The 24,375-nt window shown below is 42.2% G+C and overlaps 1 protein-coding gene across 1 annotated transcript in view; it reads left to right on the forward strand.

The window, feature by feature from the left end:
- Window positions 1-24,375, forward strand: part of tgfbr1b (transforming growth factor, beta receptor 1 b) — a 163,281-nt gene that overhangs the window by 131,246 nt on the left and 7,660 nt on the right. Inside the window, exons 7-8 of the mRNA XM_080752163.1 lie at window positions 2,309-2,433; window positions 6,163-6,293. Of these exons, the coding sequence (XP_080608289.1) occupies window positions 2,309-2,433; window positions 6,163-6,293 (256 nt within the window). The remainder of the gene's footprint in view (window positions 1-2,308; window positions 2,434-6,162; window positions 6,294-24,375) is intronic.

Here is a 24,375-nt window from a genome sequence, read left to right on the forward strand (position 1 = left end):
TCACACATTGAATTGGATTATACGGGATAAGTCCACGTTAACGTTATGATGCGGGACCATCACCCGAGCCGATGTATGCACGCACGTCGCGCGCACACTTAAATGCATACTTTGGACATAAAAAAGACATTAAGCTACTAATATAGACTGAAGGAATTAAAGCGGGTCATGTTTGCATGTTTGGAATTGACACAGCTGAAATCAATACAATTCTGATATCAACCTGCGGGCCGCATTCAGTGAAGGTGGGGGCCGCATGTGGCCCCTGGGCCGCCAGTTGCCCATGTATATAGGCCATGCTAAGTGGGTATTTTCTCTTCGAGCAAATTTGTGCCTTTTAAAAAATGGTTTATTTGTGTGTGTTCGTTCACGCATTGCCAAGTGAGTGCATGCGCTGCCTTTTTAATAGCTAATGGTAATATTGATTAAGGTCTTAAGATTCAACTAATTGCTTTGGGTGTTACTAATTCATGCAAAGCTTCCAGCGGCAGCGGTGCTGCCAGACGCGGTAGGCGTTGTGGTCGTGCAAGCAGATCTAATACAGCACAACACCCAGGCTGTCAGGGTGGTATTCATTATCTGCAAACTACTCCCATTTCAAATAATTTAATTAAGACTTTTCTCCCTAATGCCCACTGTGGAAGTTATTTGATCACAGGCACTCTCATTTCTGTGTGTGTGTGTGTGTGTGTGTGTGTGTGTGTGTGTGTGTGTGTGTGTGTGTGTGTGTGTGTGTGTGTGTGTGTGTGTGTGTGTGTGTGTGTGTGTGTGTGTGTGTGTGTGTGTGTGTGTGTGTGTGTGTGTGTGTGTGTGTGTGTGTGTGTGTGTGTGCGGGCGGGCGGGCGGGCGGGCGGGCGGGCGGGCGGGCGGGTGTAATGTACGTGTGCGTGCATGCAAATCCGTAATTGAAAGTTTTAGCTGTATGAGGGCATCTCTCATTGCATTCCAAGACATTAAACCCATTCAGGCCGGGAACACATTTTGCTGTTTGGGAGGGGCTTACAGTACATGTACAGTATGTAGCAACATATTTGTTTTGTAGGCTAATTTCTGATTTAGCCCTATTCTATAGGTTAGGCCTAAATGGGTTAAGACTGTAAGACATTAAGAGGCCGATTCAACAAATGCAGTCAAAAGATTTTTACCCCAAATAATTATAAAATAAAAAAATGAATCCTTTCCCGGTTTTAATGGGCTAAGAGTATCTTCCACCCCCAAAGGACATTCAACCACACCAAAATGATAAAAATGTATCAAAAGGTTAATGCAGTTCATGCAAAATGCATTACTGCCCATCCAAAAAGGGGGACTAATTTCCTTTACTGCTGATAATCACGATGTTGATCAATCATGCTTACTGTTTCGCGTACCCCCCCCCCAAAGGCCTGTTATGAATCAGTGCAGCTCCTCGGCGGGGCTGCACTGATTGCCGCCTCGCTGATTGGAGCTGATGAAGAGCACGGCTGATTAGTTGATGATGAGTTGATGATGAGCGTGGTTGTGAGATGGTGTTTGTGCGTGTGTAACAGAAGAGGCACTTAAGGCCAAGTAAGGAAATAAAACGCTAGCACACTGATATCGAGCAGACTGATAAAGAGCAGACTCCTCTTCTTCAGACTCGAGTTCTTCAGACTTGAGTCTGAAGAAGAGCAGTGTGCTCGAAACATCACGACCTGTATTTGGTGCAATAAAAGCACTTGTTTGCATATGAGCCCTCAGTGTGCTAGCGTTTTATTTCCTTTTTTAGTATCTACCCGTCGCTGAGCACCTGCCCAACTTGGGTTAGGGATGTGCATGTCAGCTCCCCTTTTGCACTTAAGGACAAGAACAGGAATAACTCCAAACCCTGAACCCAAATGGTTTTATGCTTGATGTATGCATAGTCAGGAACACTCACATGATACACAATAGTGTATCACAGGGCAAAATCTGAAGGAGCAGTGTCCAAAAATGTGTTTTGCAACAATCTGCCTCATGGTGGCGCTAGAAGAGGGCCATGTGAGAAAGGAGGGGTGGTGATTTGGCAGCTAAGGAGTGTGTGTGCAAAGTTTGGCATGGATCGGGGCAACGGTGGCAGAGATAAGAGTAGGGGAAAAGTGTGACATGACGTGACAGACTGACTGACTGACAGACAGACAGCCGTTGGAGGTTTTGATAGTAACTGCGACCTGACGGTCGCAATCAAGTGGACCCTGCAGTGGGCAGCCTACTGATCATGGCCTCCGTGTTTCTATGACAATCTGACAACGAAAAGGTGGCAAAAAAACAAAACAAAAGAAAAACAATGTTTCGCTGTTCATGTTTTCAGGTACATGGCTCCAGAGGTGCTGGACGACTCCATCAACATGAAACACTTTGAGTCTTTCAAGAGGGCAGACATCTACGCTATGGGACTGGTCTTCTGGGAGATCGCCAGCCGCTATTCTATGGGAGGTAAAGAGAGAGAGAAAGAGAGAGAGTGTGTACATTTTCACAGCATAAATGACGTTATGTTGTCTGAGTCCATTATCCTGTTTGGTGCCAATCCCGAGTTTCCCGAGTTTGTATAGGTACCCCCCCCCCCCCCCCCTGTGCCAACCTGGTTTCCTGATTTTTTTTTTTTTTTTTTTTTTTTTCAATTTTCTTTTTTTCATAAATATTTTTTGGACCTCAAAAAATGTATTAGGCGTGATCGCGATCGCGAAATTGCATGTTTAACCCCCATACCAATCCCATCTTTCAAACATGGCAGCCATGTTTGTTTACATAATGTAAAAACATAATGGCTGATATCTCATGAATGCCTGAACGGATTTCCAAGCGGATTTCTTTGTTTGAAAGCTGTGAACAGCGTGCACACACGTGGTGCATGATCTAGGCATGGGAGTGCATGATCCGTGCACTATGAACTACATGGAAGTCTATGGAGACCATGGCATCGCGGACCTTCAAAGAGATTTAATTGATAGCAACACAAGTGTTAGTATATGTACCCGTAGTGTAACTGTAGCCTACTACAGTGAATGCGGGGGGAAAAAAGCTTTGTGCAAAAAATAAAAAGCATAGAGAAGATATTGAATCAGGTGAGACGTGCTCGTGCCGAAACACCTCAACCATAGTGTCCCTATAATCTGGAGCGTGTTAGGGTAAGTTCCAAGTGTAGTTCAAAAATCAAAGTAGTTCAATAATCAAAAATGAATCATTCAAGTTAGGGCTGTTATGGCTGTAGAAAGCTGGTCTGGCGGGCCGGCAGCAGGCATGGAGTAATTGGAGCGATCCGAGTGAGAGAGACGGGGGGAATTAATAATACGCAAAACGCAGTCCAAAACAAACTGAGGAACAAGAGACACAGTGACTTTTACCGGTCGGCAACTGAACAAACTGGCAAGGGCTGGAGTGGAGAGCCAGGCTTTTATCCTCTCTGCTTGATTGAGAGGAACCACCACAGCCAACTGCAGGAGGATTTGGGAAACGAGAACGCCGCCCAGGCAGACCTCCACGCGCCCACAATACCAGGCAGGCCAGACCCTATCCTAGGGAAAAAACAAACTAAAACAAAATGAAAAACAGCCAGCCCATAACAGAGCGAACATTCTGTGAAAATAGATGTTCTACAAATATCAAAGTGCAAACGTTTTGTTGTTCTTGTTGCTTTTTTCTAACCTGTTAAGCCCCAGGGGGGGTCCAGGGGAAAAATCCGCCTAAAATGTATGCCCAAATTGGAACAGTTGTGGACACAAAACTACCATGATTGTGGCTACTCTTGACTCGCCAAATGTCAGCTAACCCCTGAAAATTCACAAATGCAGTGTAAAACATCACATTTCTCTTACCAAATTGTCCTGCTGTGATCATTTACCTAGGAAAAGATGATTGAAAAAAGACCTCCGCCTATGGAAATTTTGCCTTCTGAATAGTGAATGAGCTTCAAGACCTAATTGAAAACATATATAGTGAATAGGCCTGTCAGAATGAAATTCGTTTTTCGACTATAATTCGAATATTAAAGAAATGGATGAAAGTCGAATACTTCAATTACTATTTGAAATGTAAAATAAAATAAAAAAAAAGTTTATATATAAAAAAAAAGTAAACAAAAAACGTTTTTCCTGACCTCCCATTGCGAAAATAATTGACTTAATGAAATAATAATTATTTCATCAAGTCACAAATGATCAACAATTACGTGTGTACATGGCATGCACTGCAGTGGACACAGAGAAAGTTATGCCACTGCACTTTGTGTGTGTGTGAGACACCCGACACCACCGTTTGCATCGATGCAGTCCGGAGCTCTCCTCTGCCCCTCTCCTCTCCTTTCTTCATAGTATTTGCTGGTTTGCTACTTGGCTATTTCTCCTGCTGTTTCCAAGCTTCAGTTGAAAGTAACATTTAAGAAACTTATGACAACAGCGGACAGCCAAAGACTAATGTAATATTTGTCTGTCAGTAACGTAGAGGAGCTGGCTTTTAGGAAGGAAGACACGCTGCCTAAACAAGCTATTTAGCTGCTAGCCACGCCTCCGCTGATCTACAAGCCCACAGCCTGTCGATGATGCAATGTAATTAGGGCTTGTAGCTTAGCTTTTTTCCCAGCCTGTTATAGCATCTGAATTTGCGCACATAATGTGCTTATTATTTTACAACTATACATTTTATAAAAAATATATAGATAAAAAATTAAAACATTTTTTTTTTATATATTGTATAACATATTCGACTATTTTCGAAACATTATAAAAATGAATGAATGAAATTCGAATGGGATTTTAGAGGCAAACTGACAGCTCTAATAGTGAATAGAGAAATTGTTCACCAAGGTATAATCAATTGATAGGCAAAATTGTATGTATATATTCCAAACTATGTAAACTCTACAGACGTTTTAGTGAGAGTAGTGCTGTAATATTAGTAATGTTAATGTATAGGGTGAAACATGATAAAAACGAGTAACAATAAGTAGTAATAATACTGTAATATGAGTAATGTATGGATGAAAAGTACAATGGCAGCTGATTACTATGCTGTAGGACCACTGTAACAATAATCAACAAAGAAATTGTAGTTTGATTTGGTCTCTATTGATTTATTGACATTTATTGACAGCTGTTCAGAGGTCAACACCTTTTTCCCCCACCGGCGGGGGCAATGGGGTTCAAGAGGCTAATTTGCAACTGATGCATCCTTTTGATGAATCAGTTGAAAGAAACTACACCAACGTATGTGTGTACTATGTACTGCAGGGGTCAGCAACCTTTTAGAAATGAAGTGCCACGTTATTATTTTCTAGAGTGTCAGTGTGCCATGTCAACATACATTTTAATATTTTGATTGTCCCGACATTGTTATAAGGATCATTATACCCAGAGCAATAATCCATCTCCCCGATTCTCTCCCCAGTCAGAGTTCAAAGTTTTAATGAATGTAGAACTATCTGCAAGATGAAATTTGCTATAAATTAGCTAACTTCATTTAATTGACCACGTTTAATGACAAATATTTTGACATATTTTGATTGGCAGGACATTGTTATAACGATCATTACGGCCGGACTACACCAAAGAATTTGTGCATACGCGCGTACTGTCCGTGAAGACGCTCGCGTATGCGTAAACGCTCCAGGCTACACCAAGGAGGGAGTATATGTGAGGAAGACCAGATAGTCTGTGTACAAAACGCATATGCGTGCTTAAAAATAGAACCGATCCTATTTTTAGGGAATGCGTATCCGTGGTTCGCGCAATCCGTACGGCTGGTGTAGCCGGCTGAATTAATATACATTGGCTCTATCCAAAACGCGCATACGCGCGCGCGCCCCGCATACGCACTGATGCGCGCGAAACGGCTTGGTGTAGTCCGGCCGTTAGACTCAGATCAATAATCCAACTATCTCCCCGACTCCCTCCCCAGTCAGAGTTCAGAGTTTTAATGAATGTAGAATTTTGTGCAAGATGTAATTAGCTAACTTCATTTAATTGACCATGTTTAAAAAAAAGATTTATTTTTAAAATAAAAATCCTCTCTCTCAAACTTCTGCCAGTGTGCCGGTAATCACCCTCCCCTGTGCCAATGTTGGCACCCGTGCCTAAGGTTGCCTACCCCTGATGTACTGTATGTATCTATTGAGGGTTTTGCAGAGGGTGCATTTTCAGATTGTTTACTCTGTGTGTGCGCGTGTGCCAGGCATCCACGAGGACTACCAGCTGCCCTACTATGACCTGGTCCAGTCAGACCCGTCTGTGGAGGAGATGAGGAAGGTGGTGTGTGAACAGAAACTAAGGCCTAACATCCCCAACCGCTGGCAGAGCTGTGAGGTAAACAATACACTGTCATATTACACGCACGCACGCACGCATGCACGCACGCACGCACACACAGGTGCACGTGACGTGTGCCCACACACACACACACTAGCCCACGTTCTCAGCTTTCGACTTAATGCTAACCGCAGCAGCTACCATTAAACACACACAGGATCATGTGTGTGTGTTTTATTGACGTACGTGTGTGTGTGTGTGTGTGTGTGTGTGTGTGTGTGTGTGTGTGTGTGTGTGTGTGTGTGTGTGTGTGTGTGTGTGTGTGTGTGTGTGTGTGTGTGTGTGTGTGTGTGTGTGTGTGTGTGTGTGTGTGTGTGTGTGTGTGTGTGTGTGTGTGTGTGTCTCTACAGCAAGCGGTATAATTGAATTAGAGGTAATCCATCATTGTAAAAGGGTGAAATCTAAGCTGACAGCCATGGCTAGCACTTTGAAGAATCTAAGCGTTGTGGGTTTAATGGCAAATAAGGAACCGCAGATTGTTTATAAGTGTGTTGCTTTCTGTAATATACTGCCCCTTTATCGAAGTCATGAATTCCTTTTCTCCATCAGTTGAGGAGGCGAGCTATTATGAGCTTGTGTATTAGATTCTGGTCTGCGAACAAGCACTTTGGACTGAAATCATGAACCGTTAATACTGTATGTAATTGGCCAATTTGACAATATTTTGTGCCATGGACCCGCCGCATACAAGATTTTTGTTGTTAAAATCATTTTCTTCAGAGATGTTGTGAAAATGCATCACATCACGATACGTTGCGTGTTGTGACCCTGGGGGGGATACGATATACAGTAATATAATATCACATATCCTTGAGATATCTACTATTACATCCCACTTCCAAGCCCATTCACGCCCATTTCGCCTCCACTTCAACTCATAGCTAGATCAGATGTAGGGAGAACGTAGGGAATAATACCGCCCATAACTCTATCATTGGCCCCCCGTTGCCATGGTGACCGGTGATTGGCTCGTATTCCCAGCTATGGGACCGGCGGATCCAATTTCAACCGAGGGGGGCGTAGCCAGAACACACACACACACACACACACACACACACACACACACACAGCCCCTAGAGAGCGCAGCCCCTCCGAGAAGTGCGTCCGGCGGTCAAATATGTCCGACCGGAAACGTGCTGCGGCACAATAGTTCCGCCACAATAGTTCCCCCCCCAAAACATTTTTATTTTTATTTTATTATTATTTTTTTTTAACTTTTTTTTTTTATTTTACTTTTTTTTATTTTTTTTTTTTTTAACTAGATGTGAGCGGCCCGAAGGGCCGCGACCCTCTAGTATTATACAACATTCAGCCTCTGAGCGAGTGAGACCTTATGACATCAATAACTGCGGCCATCAGGGGCAGACGGTGGTAGGGGGCAAGCAGGGCCATTGCCCAGGGCGCCACTTTGCCGGGGCGTCATGCGACGCCGACGACATGAGAAAAAAAGAAGAAAAAAAGAAAAGAAGTGCCGCTGGCCTGCTACAAGGCTGCGAGTGCCGCCCGTTAAACATAAGATCAACTCTCAACGTTCTGTTCGCCCCACCCTCCCCCCACGGCCCTGTGCAGCTTTTTCAGCACACAACACGGCATTGAACAGAGACAGGGAGAGAAAAAAAGGAAACGTATCCTAGAGCGGCATGTTTGATTAAACTGAGAGGAGAGCCATGACTGTTTACCCTCAAGGAAGCAGCGGATGTCTGTGGGTAAGCACGCAACAGAAAATCTTCTCCCCTCTTCCTTCTTCTTTCTTTATCCAACACCATTAAGCAATAAGCATTGATAACAGGAACTAGTCTCACTGTGCATGACTGTGAAATAACTATTTCTCCTGACCCAAGGTAAGACTAAGACAGATCATGCTTTTTATAAACCCTATATTAAGCCCAAAACGGTTCTGCCGCCATGTAGAGCCGAACCGTTTTTAACTTAAAAAAATGCATAATTTCCAGTGAAAAACCCACATTTTTCTATCTATCTATCTATCTATATATCTATCTATCTATCTATCTATCTATCTATCTATCTACGGTTGTGCTCAAAAGATTCTTAGATAATCACTCAATTCCTTTAGAGATTTGTAATATCTCTCAGACAGATTCTACAGTTTACCGATTAGTTTACTTATCTACAGAACCTCATTAATCTTATAATTTTACTTCATTTACCAGAAGAATTTAGAATTGAAGACCATTTTAGTCAATTGAACCAGAAAGGGGGCTTTAGCTTTAACACCAGTTTAAAGTTATTCAAAGTCCGAGGCATTGGTCCCCGACTGTCATACTACCATCATTCAGGTGATATACTATTTACCAGCGACCTCACCTCATCTTAAATACAGTCCACATATTATACTTTTACCACATTTCATCTTATTTCCTTTCAAATGGCGACCTTCGGGGTCACCACAGCACCCACAAAACTCTGAAAAGTGATGACTCATCACTTTTCATCACTAAAGTCGATGGGAGCCCAACTTGATTTGGCCGCTGTGGCGACCCCGAATGTCGCAGACTCGGGCGCCCTAGCTAAATCATTAGAGCAGGGGTCCTCAATAGGCGGACCGCGGTCCATGTCCGTACCGCGAGGCACCGCCGACCGGACCCAGGACGAATTATAGTAAAAAAAAAAAAAAAGGAAAAATATTTTCGTTTCGTTTCACTTCATTGCATGCGCTGTGAGTGTGTGTGTGTGTGTGAGAGAGAGAGAGAGAGAGAGAGAGAGAGAGAGAGAGAGACAACGACGAGCTGATTGGCTGATGCCGGCCCACATGGGTTGTCATCTCTACGCTGATAGGCTGTTACCAGCTGGGTCACTAGAGTTCATTCCACAGACCACGGAAGTGTCCAAGTAGTAGGCTACTCGAAGCTTTCGGAGCTGCAGCCTGCAACAGCTCAACTATAAACCTGTGGGCTTCATTCACGCACAACAACATCAACGTGAATATGTTTGCAGGATTGTAATCTTCTCTCCAGAGAGTTTGTCGGGACGTGCCACCGCCGTCTCTCTTTCTGCATGGATATGCAGCCAGCGAGCCATGCAGCTAAGCTAGCTGTGAGCTGCACGCAGCCTCCCTACTCAGTACAGGAGTGAGCTACGAGCCGCTTTAGTCTCTGACGCGCGATACTTGTTTTCAGATCGATATTCATGTTGTGACACAAGCATAAATTATTCGAAAATTATCCCAGTTTGTTAAAAGAAAACAAAGCAACAAACAGCGCAAAATATCTCTGCTCCACTTTGATTTAAACATTCTGTAATCTCCCTTCAATGGGTTGTTGCACTTCAGTCAAGTGAGGTCCCCAAATGATTTTGGAGGAGTCCCCAGGCCAGGTGACAGTGAGGCCATTCATAATTTAAGGACCTAAGACCTTTTAATAAAGAATCTGGAAACAGACCATTACTTTATTTTTATATATACATATATATATATATATATATATATATATATATATATATATATATATATATTTGTTTTTCCGGACCCGGACCTGTTTCAAAAAAATATTTGTGGACCTTCAAGATTTCTATTTGAGGACCCCTGCATTAGAGCATGCCCTGAGCTACATCTGTGCAAAATTTTGCACTTTTAGACTGATTAGCACGAGAAAAAAAAACCCTAAGGCCTCCGACTAACATGAATACTCACCCATACGTGTATTGTTTTCTGAGGCCATTTCTAGCGCACTGAATGTTTTTTGTGCAAAACAAATGCCTGCAATGGATTCAGCATCATGACAAACCCCTAGTTAGACCCCTCAGATCCTCCTTAAATACCCAGAAAAAAAAATAATTCTGGGTATTTTCCTCCTGTATAGAAAGTCAATGGGAGCCCAACTTGATTTGGCCGCTGTGGCGACCCCGAAGGTCGCAGACTCGGGCGCCCTAGCTAAATCATTAGAGCAAGCCCTGGGCTACATCTGTGCAAAATTTCGCGCTTTAAGTCAAAATTGCATGAAATTAGCATTTGCTCCCCTTAAATCCCCACACTAACGGTCGATAGAGGCAATAATATATCCAATTAGAACAGATAGAGATTTCTCTACAAATGCCTACACAGTCCCTGGGCAAATGAATGACCTGACGAGAATGAAAAATGAATCAGGCCAGAAGGAAACACATTTAATCTGTTTATCAGCGGTTGTTCTCAGCTCTGTGTAACTCTAAGCAGCAGACTTTATGAGTTACTCCACACGCACAGCCATGGGCTCTTGGGGCTCTGTTGTTGTCATGGTTACGGACGTCCCCCCCTGCTATGGGATCTGCTCTATGGTCACGGTTTCCAGTGGTGTAAAGTAACTAAGTACTCAAGTACTGTACTTAAGTACACTTTTGAGGTATTTGTACTTTACTTGAGTATTTTCCAATTTCCAATACTCCACTACATCTTGGATCCAAATATTGTACTTTTACTCCTCTACATTTATTTGAAAACTTTAGTTACTAGTTACTTTGCAGATATAAATTATAATATTATAAAACATACATAAACCACTTTGGCCCTATTTTATACCTAGGCTATTTGAAAATAGCCGATCTACAAACTCACAACGCGTTGCATTGCGCATTTTACCGCGACGCGATGTGTGCGGTCCCTTCCGGCGGCGGCGAATTGCACATGAGTTCTGGGAGATCCCCACCCACGCTGATCACAAGACGCTGATTCGCCGTACGGATTTTCGAATGAGGAAAGCCTCTTCAATGAGAGCAATTCTAGACCCCTGAATCGCCAAAATAAAAAGTGATGAGTCATCAAAAATCACAGTTTTGGGAGGCCAAAATCTAGCTCAAGGAATGTTTTTCATGCAAAACAAATGCTTGCAATGGATTCAGAATCATGAAGAACCCCTAGTTTGACCCCTCACATGCTACTTAAAGCAGATCTTTTTTTTTTAATTATTTTCCTGTATAGTGAAGTCGAAGGAACAGTGAATACAAACGGCCATAACCTTTTATTTGCAATGTTTCCGGCAGAGCAGGCCTCTCATTCTGTGTACCTTAACTGTTCTGCTGCCCTTGACGACGCTCACCGTCAGTGAAAGGGTTAATACCATGGCGCCGTTGACGGCGAGGACTGTCAATCTTACTGTATATACAGTAAAGATATTATTACTTACTGTACGTCGCTCCGGTCCCGCCCGCATCGGTAATGTCCGCGATTTGTTTACAACGCACGTCGGGCGTGCACGCGAAGTTAACGTCCTCCATAGTAAATCCATTGAGAGGCCCATAAAGAGACTTCATTTTCTCCAAAAGGGACATTCTTATACAAAGGATGGTCTCCACTCTCCATAACTGTACACAAAAGCTGGGCGCAGCCATGTTCAATTCTGGGCTCACACTGTCATGTGACTAGATGACGTAATCGTTGCCGTCAAGTGATAATCCAAAAAAACAAAAACAACCCCCTTCCGGCCCTTCAAAATAATAGCGGCGGCCTATGGAGGAAACGGCGTGGCACCGAGGCACCAAGCAAACCTTCAGATTAAAGGAGACATCCAGACCAAAACACATATAGGGTTAAATCTGTCTTTTATCATACCCCTTTATACCTGCTTTAGTCGAATTTTTTCATAGCTGCCCCTGTTGCTACATTTCGGCTGCCCCTGTTGCAAGATTTTGCAGGCCCTCTCATAACTAACAGATTAGATAGACTTTATACTAGTGCGGTTATTTCTTCAGCTTCAAAGTTAGTATTTTTTTATTGGAGTGTGTTTACACAACGTCCTGAGACCAACCAAACCGCTGTTTTGACCTCACAGGCACCCTTACTTGTCAAACGGCTTCTGCTCTGCACCAGAGCAGGGAGAGGAGAGGCTAGAAAGGGAGGGGAGGGAGGGGTCGGTTTGACAAGTAAGGGTGCCTGTGAGGTCAAAACAGCGGTTTGGTTGGTCTCAGGACGTTGTGTAAACACAATCCAATAAAAAAATACTAACTTTGAAGCTGAAGAAATAACCGCACTAGTATAAAGTCTATTTACTCTGTTAGTTATGAGAGGGCCTGCGAAATCTAGCAACAGGGGCAGCCGAAATCTAGCAACAGGGGCAGCTATGAAAAAAATGGAATAAAGCAGGTATAAAGGGGTATGATAAAAGACAGATTTAACCCTATATGTGTTTTGGTCTGGATGACTCCTTTAAGAGGCAGTAGTTGTGTTAACACCCAAGGAGCCAAACTCGTTCAGTGACGAGTTAAGGCCACTAGGTGTCATCATGCCAAAAGGAGTTGTCTCGTCGAGAGACGAGACAACGAAGGGTTAACTGTACGCGCTGCTGCCTTCCCTCTGAATGACCCGAGTCCATTACGTCACCCTGTAGCAGAGAGAGAGAGAGAGAGGGAGAAAATGGCGGAGGCTGGTTACATTGATTTCCATTCTACTCTGAAACATAAAAAGGGCTTTATCTATGAATGAGGTGAAAAGAACGCCAGGGAAGCAGTGATCTGATTGTTTTCACGGCAACACTTTACGGCGATGGTCGGCCGCGGTTTGGATTTTAGTTTCGCGAGCTTTTGTAAACAAAGGGATTATCTTCCTCAATCGTCAGTGGACACCCACATGCACACGCACAAAGCTTCCGATGCTCTTCAAAATAAAGCGTGAGTGAACGGCGGCAGCAGCAATAGCTAGAAATGTTATAAACCTGAGCAGCCCATGTGCTAATGACCAAATGAATAGAAAAAACTAAAATAAAAAGTATGTCATGACGTCACAGGTAAAACCCTATTCTTTGAGCTTTTGGGCCTGTGGCTCCCCGACTAAATGCACTCTCTGCGTTTTTAGTCAGCCGTGCACAAAAAGAGTTTATCCGCTGGCGACCATACTTTGGTGTGGATGCTGCCTTACAAGTAAAAGTCCGGAATTCAAAATGTACTTGAGTAAAAGTATGAAAGTGTTGGCATCAAAATGTACTTGAAGTAAAGTACCAAAAGTTAAAGTACGAAATGTTTGAAAATGGCAGATCTACAAGCTTACAACGCAAGTTGTGAGCTTGTACCGTAGATCATCTATTTTCAAATAGCCATGGTATAAAATAGGGCTAAAGTGGTTAATGTTTAGTTACATATTATAATTTATATCTTCTAAGTAACTAGTAACAAAAGTTTTCAAATAAATGAGTGAGGCGTAAAAGTACAATATTTGGATCCGAGATGCAGTGAAGAGTAAAAGTACTGGAAATTGGAAATACTCAAGTGAAGAAATACCTCAAAATTAGAGATGTGAAAAAAAATCTAATCGACTCATGCTCACCGCGACTCAAAAGGTATGAGTCGAAAAATCTTTTTATTTTATTTTAATTCCCCCAAAAATGTTTTAATCGCTTGTTCAAAAACGTAATAAGCGTTAATGTTTTCCAAATGTGAGAGGACCGGTGTGTGTGTGTGTGTGTGTCTGTGTCGGGGACGAGTGAATGTCTGTGTTGTGCATGCATGCATCACAGATTTGCATGTATACGGCCAGCCAGAGCGCTCCCACTACTTTCCATGGACTTTGTCATCCGCTTCTAGTCTCTAGAGAACAGACTCCATGCTAACGCAAGGAAGAGCAATTATTTCTTATAATTATTATTAGGGCTTTGATGCAAGTTCTGATGGGTGCAGCTGCGTAAGTTGTGTTGCTTAAAGTAATGCGCCGTTGTGCTCTCCTCTCAGCTGCTGCTTAGCGGGGAAAAAAGTGAAGAAAGTCGATCGACGCGTCGATTTTCGGCCTCGACGCGCCGATTCGCAAATAATGCGTCGATTAACATCCCTACTCAAAATGTTACTTAAGTACAGTACTTAAGTAAATATACTTAGTTACTTTCCACCACTGGCCTGGTCACGCTACACTTCATCACAAATTATGTAATATAAACGGTAAGACGGAATTCATTTCACAGTGGATTCCTCGCCAGACTCGCTTCAGCGCTTCAGTGCACTGGCTCCCAGTTAATTTTAGGATTCAGTTCAAGGTCCTGGTGCTCACTTTCAGAGCCCTGCATGGCCAAGCACCTGAATATCTGACAGACCTGCTAGAACCCTATGTACCCAGCAGGGCCCTAAGGTCAGCTGACCAGGGTCTACTGGTCATTCCTCGAACTAAGTTAATCACCAAAGGTGATAGAGCCTTTCAGTCTGTAGCGCCCAGACTTTGGAACGCCCTTCCACGTGGCCTGAGAGCTGCAGAGTCTGTGGATATTTTTAAGAACCAGCTAAAAACACTACTGTTTCAACATGCTTTTGGGGAAAGTTATTGAACTTCTCCACTTGTGAAATGTACTGTACTTTGTTTTGTTTTCTGTTTCTCTGAGATGCATTGTACATTTCTGTTTTTTTTTCTGCTTCCTATTATTTGCATGTTTTTATTGTGTTTGTTCCTGTTCTATGTAAAGCACTTTGTGAGGTATCTCTGTGATAAGTGCTATACAAATAAAATGAACTTACTTACTTACTTACTTACTTACTTACTTACTTACAGTGCAACCTCACCTCACCGTTATAGTTTATTTTGGTAGGCCTATAATAATAATCATTTAACTCATACAGTGCCGCCGGCCACAAGGGGCGCTAGAGTGCCAGAAATTTCTCCATAGACCTTCGCTCTAGCTTTTGTCGACACTGTCCCAAGTGCCTTGGGATTTCACTCCAGCCAATGCTATGGGTGACGATAGGAGGAAGCAAGCTGACACGTAGCCAAAATGCTAACCCATTTAGAAGCCCGATCTAAAGCTATTTCAGTCGCAAAAAACCTTTTCTTTGGGTCTGGGAACACAATCCGGAGAAAATCCTGTCTAAAGATGTGATTTATCATTGGAGTGGGCGGCGCGATGCGGCCGCGTTGCCCGATTACGGGCCGGGGGAAAGGGCTTTCGGTCGGCCGCCTAGATTTTAAATTTAGAGCCAGGCTTGGTGCAGCCTCGGATTATTTTATTCATTTTATTAAAAAGCCGGACTAGTTCGGGATAGGCACACTGGAATACGTCGCGCCGCCTACAGTGAACATTCGGTGAACATTGGGGGGGCTCTAAACTTTATTTTAAACCATTTTCAATGGAATAAATCGTCGGACCATCTAGCGTCTCTCGTTGGCTAGCGCTGGACGAGCAAGGACCACCCACGTTGCTCCAAGCAGCTCGGGGTAAGTAAAATAGCAAATAAAATATTGTATTGGATTGAAATAAAGCCGAACTTGTTCGGGATAGGCACTGTAAGGGTTAATAATAATAATAATGGATTGCATTTTTATATACCATCCTTTTGTGTATCCATCTTTTATTCTCTCGTTGCGCGACTAGCAAATCATTGATTTGCATAATGTGGGGATCGGCTTTTTCACTACTTTTGTGCAACACTCTTCTATAGTGAAGCAGGGCATTCCTTTACTGCTCGACAGTGATGATATTCTGTATCTGTATCCACTTTTGTCTCCCTGGGATCCTCACAAAAATGATAATACGTTTATAAAATCAATAGTTAAAATCACACTAGTAAAACAAGTCAATACACAGATGAGTGAATAATTGAAATCACTCTTCATATGAAACAGACAATAGTAAACGCAATAATGAAGGGTCCGCGTCAATATGCAGACGGGCTGGTATGCCGACGACCTAAACCTAACCTTAACCCTAACCCTAACCTCAGTAAAACTAACACTAGTGAGTAGCTAACCTGCCGACGGGGGTGAGTAGCTAACCTGCCAACGCTGGTGAGTAGCTAACCTGCCGACGCTGGTGAGTAGCTAACCTGCTGACGCTGGTGAGTAGCTAACCTGCCACAACAGTCATCCTACTCGGACCAACGGACCTGTGGAACAATTAGTTCTTCCCATAATGAAAACAAAACCATTTTCACAAAATAAATACAAAGATAGGAAATGACCAAAGGTTCAGAAAAGTGAAGAAATAAGAATTAAAGAATGAATAATGTATAGACGGTCTGTCAGTGAGCGAGACCTTTTGACACCAATAACACAGGCTGTGAACCAATATCTTTCATAAACTGATCCGCTTTTCAAATCCACACAGCGTTTCTGACTTCTGTAATATAAGAAAGATTCAGTAGGTACAGTATAGAGTCGAGAAGGCTAAATCAATAAACCTTCTAGACCTGTTCATTCCTTTGGCTGTGTTCAATGTCAGAAAATCTTATATTGCAGTTGGTGGACAACACATTGACCGCCAGTCAGAAAGTGGACAAACACTCCTTTCTTTGCTGAAAAATACAAAAAAAAGGTTTTTTCTGAAAAGGACCCCTGGAATTATATGTATTTGACCTAGAGTTCTCAACGGGCCTGAAAATTAAGGCCCGGCCCTAACTGGGCCCTACTGGGACGGGACGGCCCGGCCCGGCTCTAACAATTATCATCATTTAGGGCCTGATAGCCCGAGAGAAAAAATGATAAATATCATCATCATCATCATCATTTAAATATGTTTCAAATTACAGCAGATTGAGAGAATGGAGTCAACGGACATCAAACATATAATTTTCGAGATGTCTGAGTGAGTGAGTGAGTGAGTGAGTGTCTGTCTGAAACAGCGTTTCTCCTCAGTGGCTGGAGCAATTGATCTGAAATCGCATCACCATTAGCATATGAACACACCTGACATAACTGTGAAGCCCGTTTGTCACTTTCACAAATCATATGCCGTATATTAGCATTTTATGGTGTATCTACTATCTATTCTGCATCTAGCATGAGGCATATCTATTCTGCATCTAGCATGAGGCAACATGTTTAACCAGCTCTGTGTGTGTGTGTGTGTGTGTGTGCAGGCGGGTGTGTGTGCAGGCGGGTGGGCGGGCGGGCGGGGGTGGGGGGGGTGGAACCACAGTATCTCTGTAGCCATTAACGTAACGGGTATTTCTTACATTGATGCTCCTACATATTATCATGCAAGCACCAGTTAAAGTTACTTTCCATCCCTCATCCCTCATCCCACATCCCATAACCCAGACACTGGACATCATTTCGGAGCTCATATCTTTGAACGGGTAAGGGCTAGAATTAATAGTTGGCGAAATGGCAACTTCGCGTGTTCAGTTGCTCATAAAACATGTTAAGTCCTGCCCAAAATTGGCTAAAGTTAATTAAATCCCTGTTGTCATATATCTCTCATTCTCTCTCTCCCTGTCATTCTCACTGCCTGTGATTTATATTTTGTCCTTTCAACGGTGACGCACCAAACACAGATCTATAAACCCAAAACGTGTTCATCTGGCTTGCATTTTCTGAGCTTGCAGATCTGTTATGTTCGGTTCGCGACACCACCATGCTTAAACATACAATACAACTCAGGCACATACTGTATGCCTTCTGCGAGTTCATGCGCTGCGGCTGTAAACGCTTTAATATTAATGCACACAGGCGGCAGCAAGGGACACTTCATTAACCAGAAAGCATATGGAATTAATAATATCTTACCAGACGAGATGATCGTCTCTATAAGGTAAGGTTGTCAAGGTACCGTACGGTACTTTTATGTTGACGTTGATGTTTTTGCAATACAATCCTTAATCATTCGCTGCATTTTAAAAATCTCTTTGAAGTTCCAGGGTGCCACAAGTCTCCATAGACTTCCATGTAATTCATAGTGCACGGATCATGCACGGCACGCCCATGCCTAGATCATGCACCACGTGTGTGCACGCTGTTCACAGCTTTGAAATCCGTTCAGGCATTCGTGAGATGGCAGCCATTATGTTTTCATCAAATGTAAACAAACATGGCATGTTTGAAAGATGGGGTTGGTATGGGGGTCAAACATGCAATTTCACGATCGCGATCATGCCTAGTAGATGGAAGGAGGTCCAAATATAATCTTTTATTTTATTTTATTTTTAACGGCCCATAACTCAGGAAACTCAGGCGTGGCATCCTGGACATATGGGATAACTCGGGAAACTCGTGGTAAAGCAGTCAAAGAGTTAAGTCCTTGTCAAAATATAGACAGGGATATGCGCCTGTTTTCTGATGTTACCTTCCAGAGGGTAATTCATGAAAAAGCAACCTTCCTCAAGCTTGAGGAAGGTCTCACGACCGAAACGTTGCTTTTTAATAAATTACCCTCTGGATCGTGCAAGTGGCAGTGTGCAGGTGTATCGTTTTAAGAGTCCTTTCTTCTACTGTTTTGTGACCTTGTGAGCAATACTACAAAGTAAGATACAGAATAACAAGGAACGACAGTACAAGACTTACCTGTAATACAGAACAATACTGCTACTGCAGACACGTCAGACTGTTCAGAATAACTGAACAGCCTAATAAGTCCCAAAACCTAAATAAGGACAGTCAATGTCCAAAGTCCGAGGAGCAGACCGTGATAACTCCAGAACATACTGAAAGGCAAACATAACATACTGTAAGTCCAATGTATAATGTGGACAGTCATCAGAAACATATCAAGAAACATAATATAAACTGTCTATGTCCAAGGTCCGCGGTGCAGACCGTGACAAAATAGTTAAAGCATAAAATAATGGTTAAAGTGGTTCAAATCTAGAGTGACATTGATTCATTAGTAGCCAGGGACCCATGCAGTCACCCAGAATGAGTCATCAAAGAAAGTGATTACTGATCACTTTTCACAGTTGTGTGAGGCCAAAGTTTAGCCCAAGGAATGTTTTTCATGCAAAACAAATGCTTGCAATGGATTCAGAATAATGAAGAACCCCTTGTTTGACCCCTCACATGCTACTTAAAGCAGATATTCTTCTTTTTTAAATATTTTTCTTTTCCTGTATAGTGAAGTCGATGGGACAGTGAATATACAAATGGCCATAACTTTTTTTCGCGATGTTTCCGGCAGAGCAGGCCTCTCCTTCTGTGGACCTTAACGACCAAACTAATAGATAAAACAGAAATAAAAGGTACAGCATGACATCACAGGTTCAACGCTATTCCTTGAGCGTTTGGGCTTGTGGGTCCCTCACTATCATGTCAACACATTGACCTCCAGTCAGAAAGTGGACAAACACTCGGGGGATTTCTCGGGGAATGCCGCAGAGTCTATGACTGAGCTAAAATCATGCAGCCTTTTGGGTTCTGAGTTGTGACCGATCAAGTCAACCCTCCAAAAAGTCAATAGCTCTGACTCTGAGCAAGCAGAGCCTATGCAACAAGGGTCTCTCGATGGATTTGATTTTTCACCTTTGTCACTGTCTGGTGTGTCCTATGTTTCAGGAAATTCAAAAATAATAACCTGTGTTCCAATACTGTGCATTGGTTCAATATTAATAAAACCCACAGACACACCGACCGCTTAGAAATGTGTCTGTTAACCACTTTAATTTTAGCTTCAAGAAAACAATCTAAAATAACTAAAATAGCTAATCTACAAGCTTGTAGCATTTCTTTTGTATCCGTTCTCAGGTGTTACACAATACACCAGGCTTCATGCTGGTGCACTCCCAACTCGTTTGTTCTTTTCAGAACACACAATTTCAAACTCGGTGTGTTTCACAAGAACACAAAACACACACATGGCATTGGGGAGTAGGAGTGTCTCACACTTCCATGTAAATACAAGAGAATACATTATATCTCATGTTTCATGGCGGTTGAGAGGCTGGTATACAGGGAAAAGGATGGCTATAAGATTGGGAACAAGACAAAGATTAATATGCCATGCATTCGAACGGCATATCGTAATTAATTTCATTGCCTTCATTGTCTTCATAATTTGCAGATCTTTTCTCCCATGATAACTCTCAGACACAGAAGCTGCACTCTGTAACCTCTCTCAACCACTTTAACACTCGCTCATGGTTCAGACCCGCTCTCACCCTCGTATCTGCCTCACCCAGACGACACTTCTGACACAGTGCTAAATTAGTTCTTTTCATTTCGGAGCTTCAAGTGCACTTGTATTTTATATGATTGGACACTTTTGCCTCTACTCTTATCTCCGCCACCATTACCCCTATCCATGCCAAACTTTGCACACACACTCCTTGGCTGGCAAACCACAACCTCCGCCCCTGATTTCTCACACGGCCCTCTTCTAGCGCCACCATCGGGCCGATTTTTGCTAAACACATTTTTGGACACTGCTCCTACAGATGTTGCCCTAAAATCACGCAAAGCGGTACACAGTATCTCTAAAGTCATGTCATCAACATGGATCAGTCCCATTTCCCATATTCCCTCCTGTTTGGATACGATTGCCTTCTAAAGTTTGTGTATGCGACGTGATGGTCGCTTATCTCCCAATTAGGGAGTCTTACTTACTGGTATTCTACATATTTGTGTCCGAACACAGCTGACGGCTAGTCTTTGATTTTTTTTTTTTCATTTTCATTTTTTCATTTCACTTGAAAGCTGGGAATCATAGCTACAAAATGATATATTGGTTGTGAAGATTGACCCAACAGTTTTGTAGATATGGCTTATAGAGTTATGCCATGCAGAAATACTAGATATGAGAAATTCAGCCTTTTAGATGAAATGTAACCTGCAAAATGTGAGGTTTCTCTTCACATTAATTTAAAAAAGTCTTATTTACATGCAGAGTTAATCTCTGTCGTTTAAGTGAAATGTAGCCTGATATTTATGAAATGCTTTTGTGGCTTTATCACATTTTAGAAAAAAATAATAATAATAATAATTTCAGGGCTGGTCTAAAGCTGTGCTTTCCGAAATGACTGCCCCTCTGCTATGCTGGGTCACAATTTTGATTTGCTGAAGTCCTGTGTGAACGCTAACCAGACCAAATGCAAGGATTTATCAAGTCGACTCGAGTCGCGGGGGTTAATCTGACGCGTCGACGAATCGTTTGTGTAAAAAAAATTAAATAAAAGTTGTGCTTTAATGACTGGAGAGGAGGCGCACCGCGACGCATTGATAGAGTACCGGTACAACAGCTGTTGTAAACCACTATGATTGGTGGATTCTCTGCTTTGAAAACTGCCTGGTTGTAATGATTTTATGCCTCTCCAAGGCTAAAAGAACAGGGCTAAAGCACTAGCATGCTAACGATTTAGCCCTGTTCCTTCAGGAGGAAAAACAACACCAAAGTAGGCTAAAGGTAACAATAATGTAACATCACTGCGTCGATGCAGAACGGCACATGGCTGCATCGCAATGCAAGCAAATTGTCGCAATCTAAAACTTTTTAAGAAGTCCTCTACTCCACCGCAGTCCTCAGCCTTAGACCACCACCACAGAGCCACACTCAGCGGCAGTGAGTGAAAGTGAAAGTGCATCGCGCTGCTGCTTCTTGGTCAGCTTTAACAAGTAGAATAACAACACGTCGATGCATTTCCTCTCAAAGCGGTTAACTTCAAAATAAGAGCCCCTTGTTATATGATCAAGGCAACTTTCAAGTCACGTGAACTGGTTTTATTTTTAAGTCTAGTTGCAAGCAGTAGGAAGTATGGACTAAATAGGAAGAACATGACAGTCCAGCGCTCTCATACCGCACCAGTGTGATAAAAAGTTATATATTTTTGACGGCTCAAAAATATGCCGTCGATTCCGGGGGCTTAAAACGACGCGTCGATTCGTCAAATCTTTGAAGACAGGCCTAGAAAGTATAGGGGGATTAAGTTGTTAAACTCGACTGGGACACAGAGTTGTGAACACTCATGCAGAGCAAGGCACATTGGGGAGTGTGTGTCGGGCAGTTTCCTCTGTTTGGCACAGTGGTGGCAGGGCTCTGGCATTTCTTTGGTGATCAGATTGTATGGTCGCTTTGTATGTCCTGTCCAAAACCGTTACTTTTCCGTAATTGGGAAAAAAGGGGTGGGAAATGGATCCAATGCATACACTACAGTTATTTATTTAGTCACAGGCTCTTGTTAATACCTTTTTAATTGGTTAAATATTTATAAAATCCACGACACGCTTAAAGGAGAATTCCAGACTAGCGTTTTAATGACCTTAATCTGATGTCATATCCCAGGATGAGTATCCCACCACTGTTTGCAGGCCAAAACCATGCACGTGTCGCTGCCAAATACATATCATTTTGCGGGTCAAAAGTTTGAAAACTACTGACATAGAAACAAGTTTTTCCAAAAAACGTAGAAGGATTTAGGAGACACTTATAGAATCAGGTCAAAATATTAAAAGATTTGCACACATTTTCACGATTTCTTCAAAAAAAATTGCAGATCTACAAGCTCACAGCATGGCACTTGGTGCATGGCACTTGGTTTTTCATGATTCTGAATCCATTGCAAGCATTTGTTTTGCACAAAAAACATTCCTTGGGGTAAAGTCGGCTCCCACAAAACTGTGAAAAGTGATGACTCATCACTAAACTATAGTTTTGTCGGGACGTTTTTTGGCCAAGGAATGTTTTTCGTGCAAAACAAATGCTAGTTTGACCCCTCACATGCTACTTAAAGCATATTTATTTTGGTGTGTTTTATCCTGTTTAGTTAAGTTAATGGGACCCCAACTTTCAGCAGCTGTCAAGGATTCTCCTAGGGAAACTGAATTTCAAGTCTTTGTGAGATGTGTTACTAGACACCTTTACAAACAGAAATCTTTTGGTAAGGAATTTATTCCAGGATTTGACACTATTTCTGATGATATCCCCTTACTACAAGATCTTCCTTTCATTTCGTCTCTGTCGGCCCGAAATGTCCAAAACTGTTGCTATTCAGGATTCAAATAAAAAAACGGCTAAAGTAGCAGATCTACATTCTCAATTTCGAGCTTGCAGATCTGCTACTTTCGATGCTTCTGTGTGACGCTGTAGTATGATTTACAAACAAAACACAAAGAGTTTAAAATATGAAGATATGAGGTTTCTGCCTAGATAGATAGATAGATGGATAGATAGATAGATAGATAGATAGATAGATAGATAGATAGATAGATAGATAGATACCTTTATTATTCCAAGGGGGAAATTCAGTCACCCAGAGTCACACAGCAGTTAAGGTTACAAGTTACAGGACAGTAAGAAAAAGAAAAAGGACTGTTGTTGTACAGCCGAGCGACAAAAAAACAAACTAGAAAAATATTGTTCCTTCGAAACAATTGTGGGCTCGCTTCAAGCCAGAAAACAATGGCTATAAAAGTACAAAATGTCAAGATCGCAGGCAGTGCTCTCTTTGACGTTACTGACGTCAAAGATTGGTCCATTTTGTTCCAAAAATGTGTTGTGCAAAAATTGACCCGCTGGTGGCGCTATAACAGGCCAATGTAAGAAGGGTGGTATCTGTTCCTTGACCTATTGGGAATGTGCTTGCAAGATTTCACGCACATTGCAGGCTGTGTTCATGATTTGAGGTGTTTTTGGCTTTGGCCACTTTATCGCTGCTTGCAGCTATATTCATTATTATTTTTTAGTTTTGTGTGTGTGCACTTCATAGGCATATTAGATAAAGGTCCTTAGATTGTGTGTAGAATGTTTCATGCAAATTGCAAAAGAAAATCCTAACGGGTTTAAGCGTTTCACAAACTGCTCAAAATGATATAGTGCCCCCCTTTGGCCAATTGAGGTAAGATTGGTTTTAGTGATATTTGGACTAACACTCTACATCTTTGCCAAATGCCATGAACATGTTACTTTGCATGTATGATTTAGAGGCAGAAGAATAATTTGCATAAAACTGCAATATTCATTGAATTTATTTAAAAAAGCATGTTTCAATTTTAAAGAAATCCGATCTGACAGATCTTTAGATATCGGTCCAAAGTTCACGTAAAAAAAGTTTTGTGCACGTGGAGCGAAAATTCCAGAATAAAAGCGGGTTTACGCGTTTTACAAACTGCTCAAAATGGCGGAAAATCGAAGGGCGGAGCTTACTTAACAACGACACAGATGTCTTCCGCTCGAGTCAAAGCACGCGTGTAACAAGTTGCATGTCTTCAAACGAAACGAGTCATGACTTATGCCCGTTTGAAGTTTGAATTTTCAAACGCTTCGTATAGCGCCCCCCTTTGGCCGATTGGAATAAAATTGGTTTCAGTGATACTTTGACTAACCCTCCACATCTTTGCCAAATGCCATGAACGTGTAACTTTGCATGTATGATTTAGAGGCCAAAGAATAGTTTGCATAAAACCGCAATATTGATTAAATTATTAAAAAATTATATTTCACTTTAAAAAAAATCTGGTTGATCAATCTGACCGTATTGGTCC

Source organism: Nannobrachium achirus (assembly GCF_963921795.1).
Source record: "Nannobrachium achirus genome assembly, chromosome: 21".
Classification (NCBI taxonomy): domain Eukaryota; kingdom Metazoa; phylum Chordata; class Actinopteri; order Myctophiformes; family Myctophidae; genus Nannobrachium; species Nannobrachium achirus.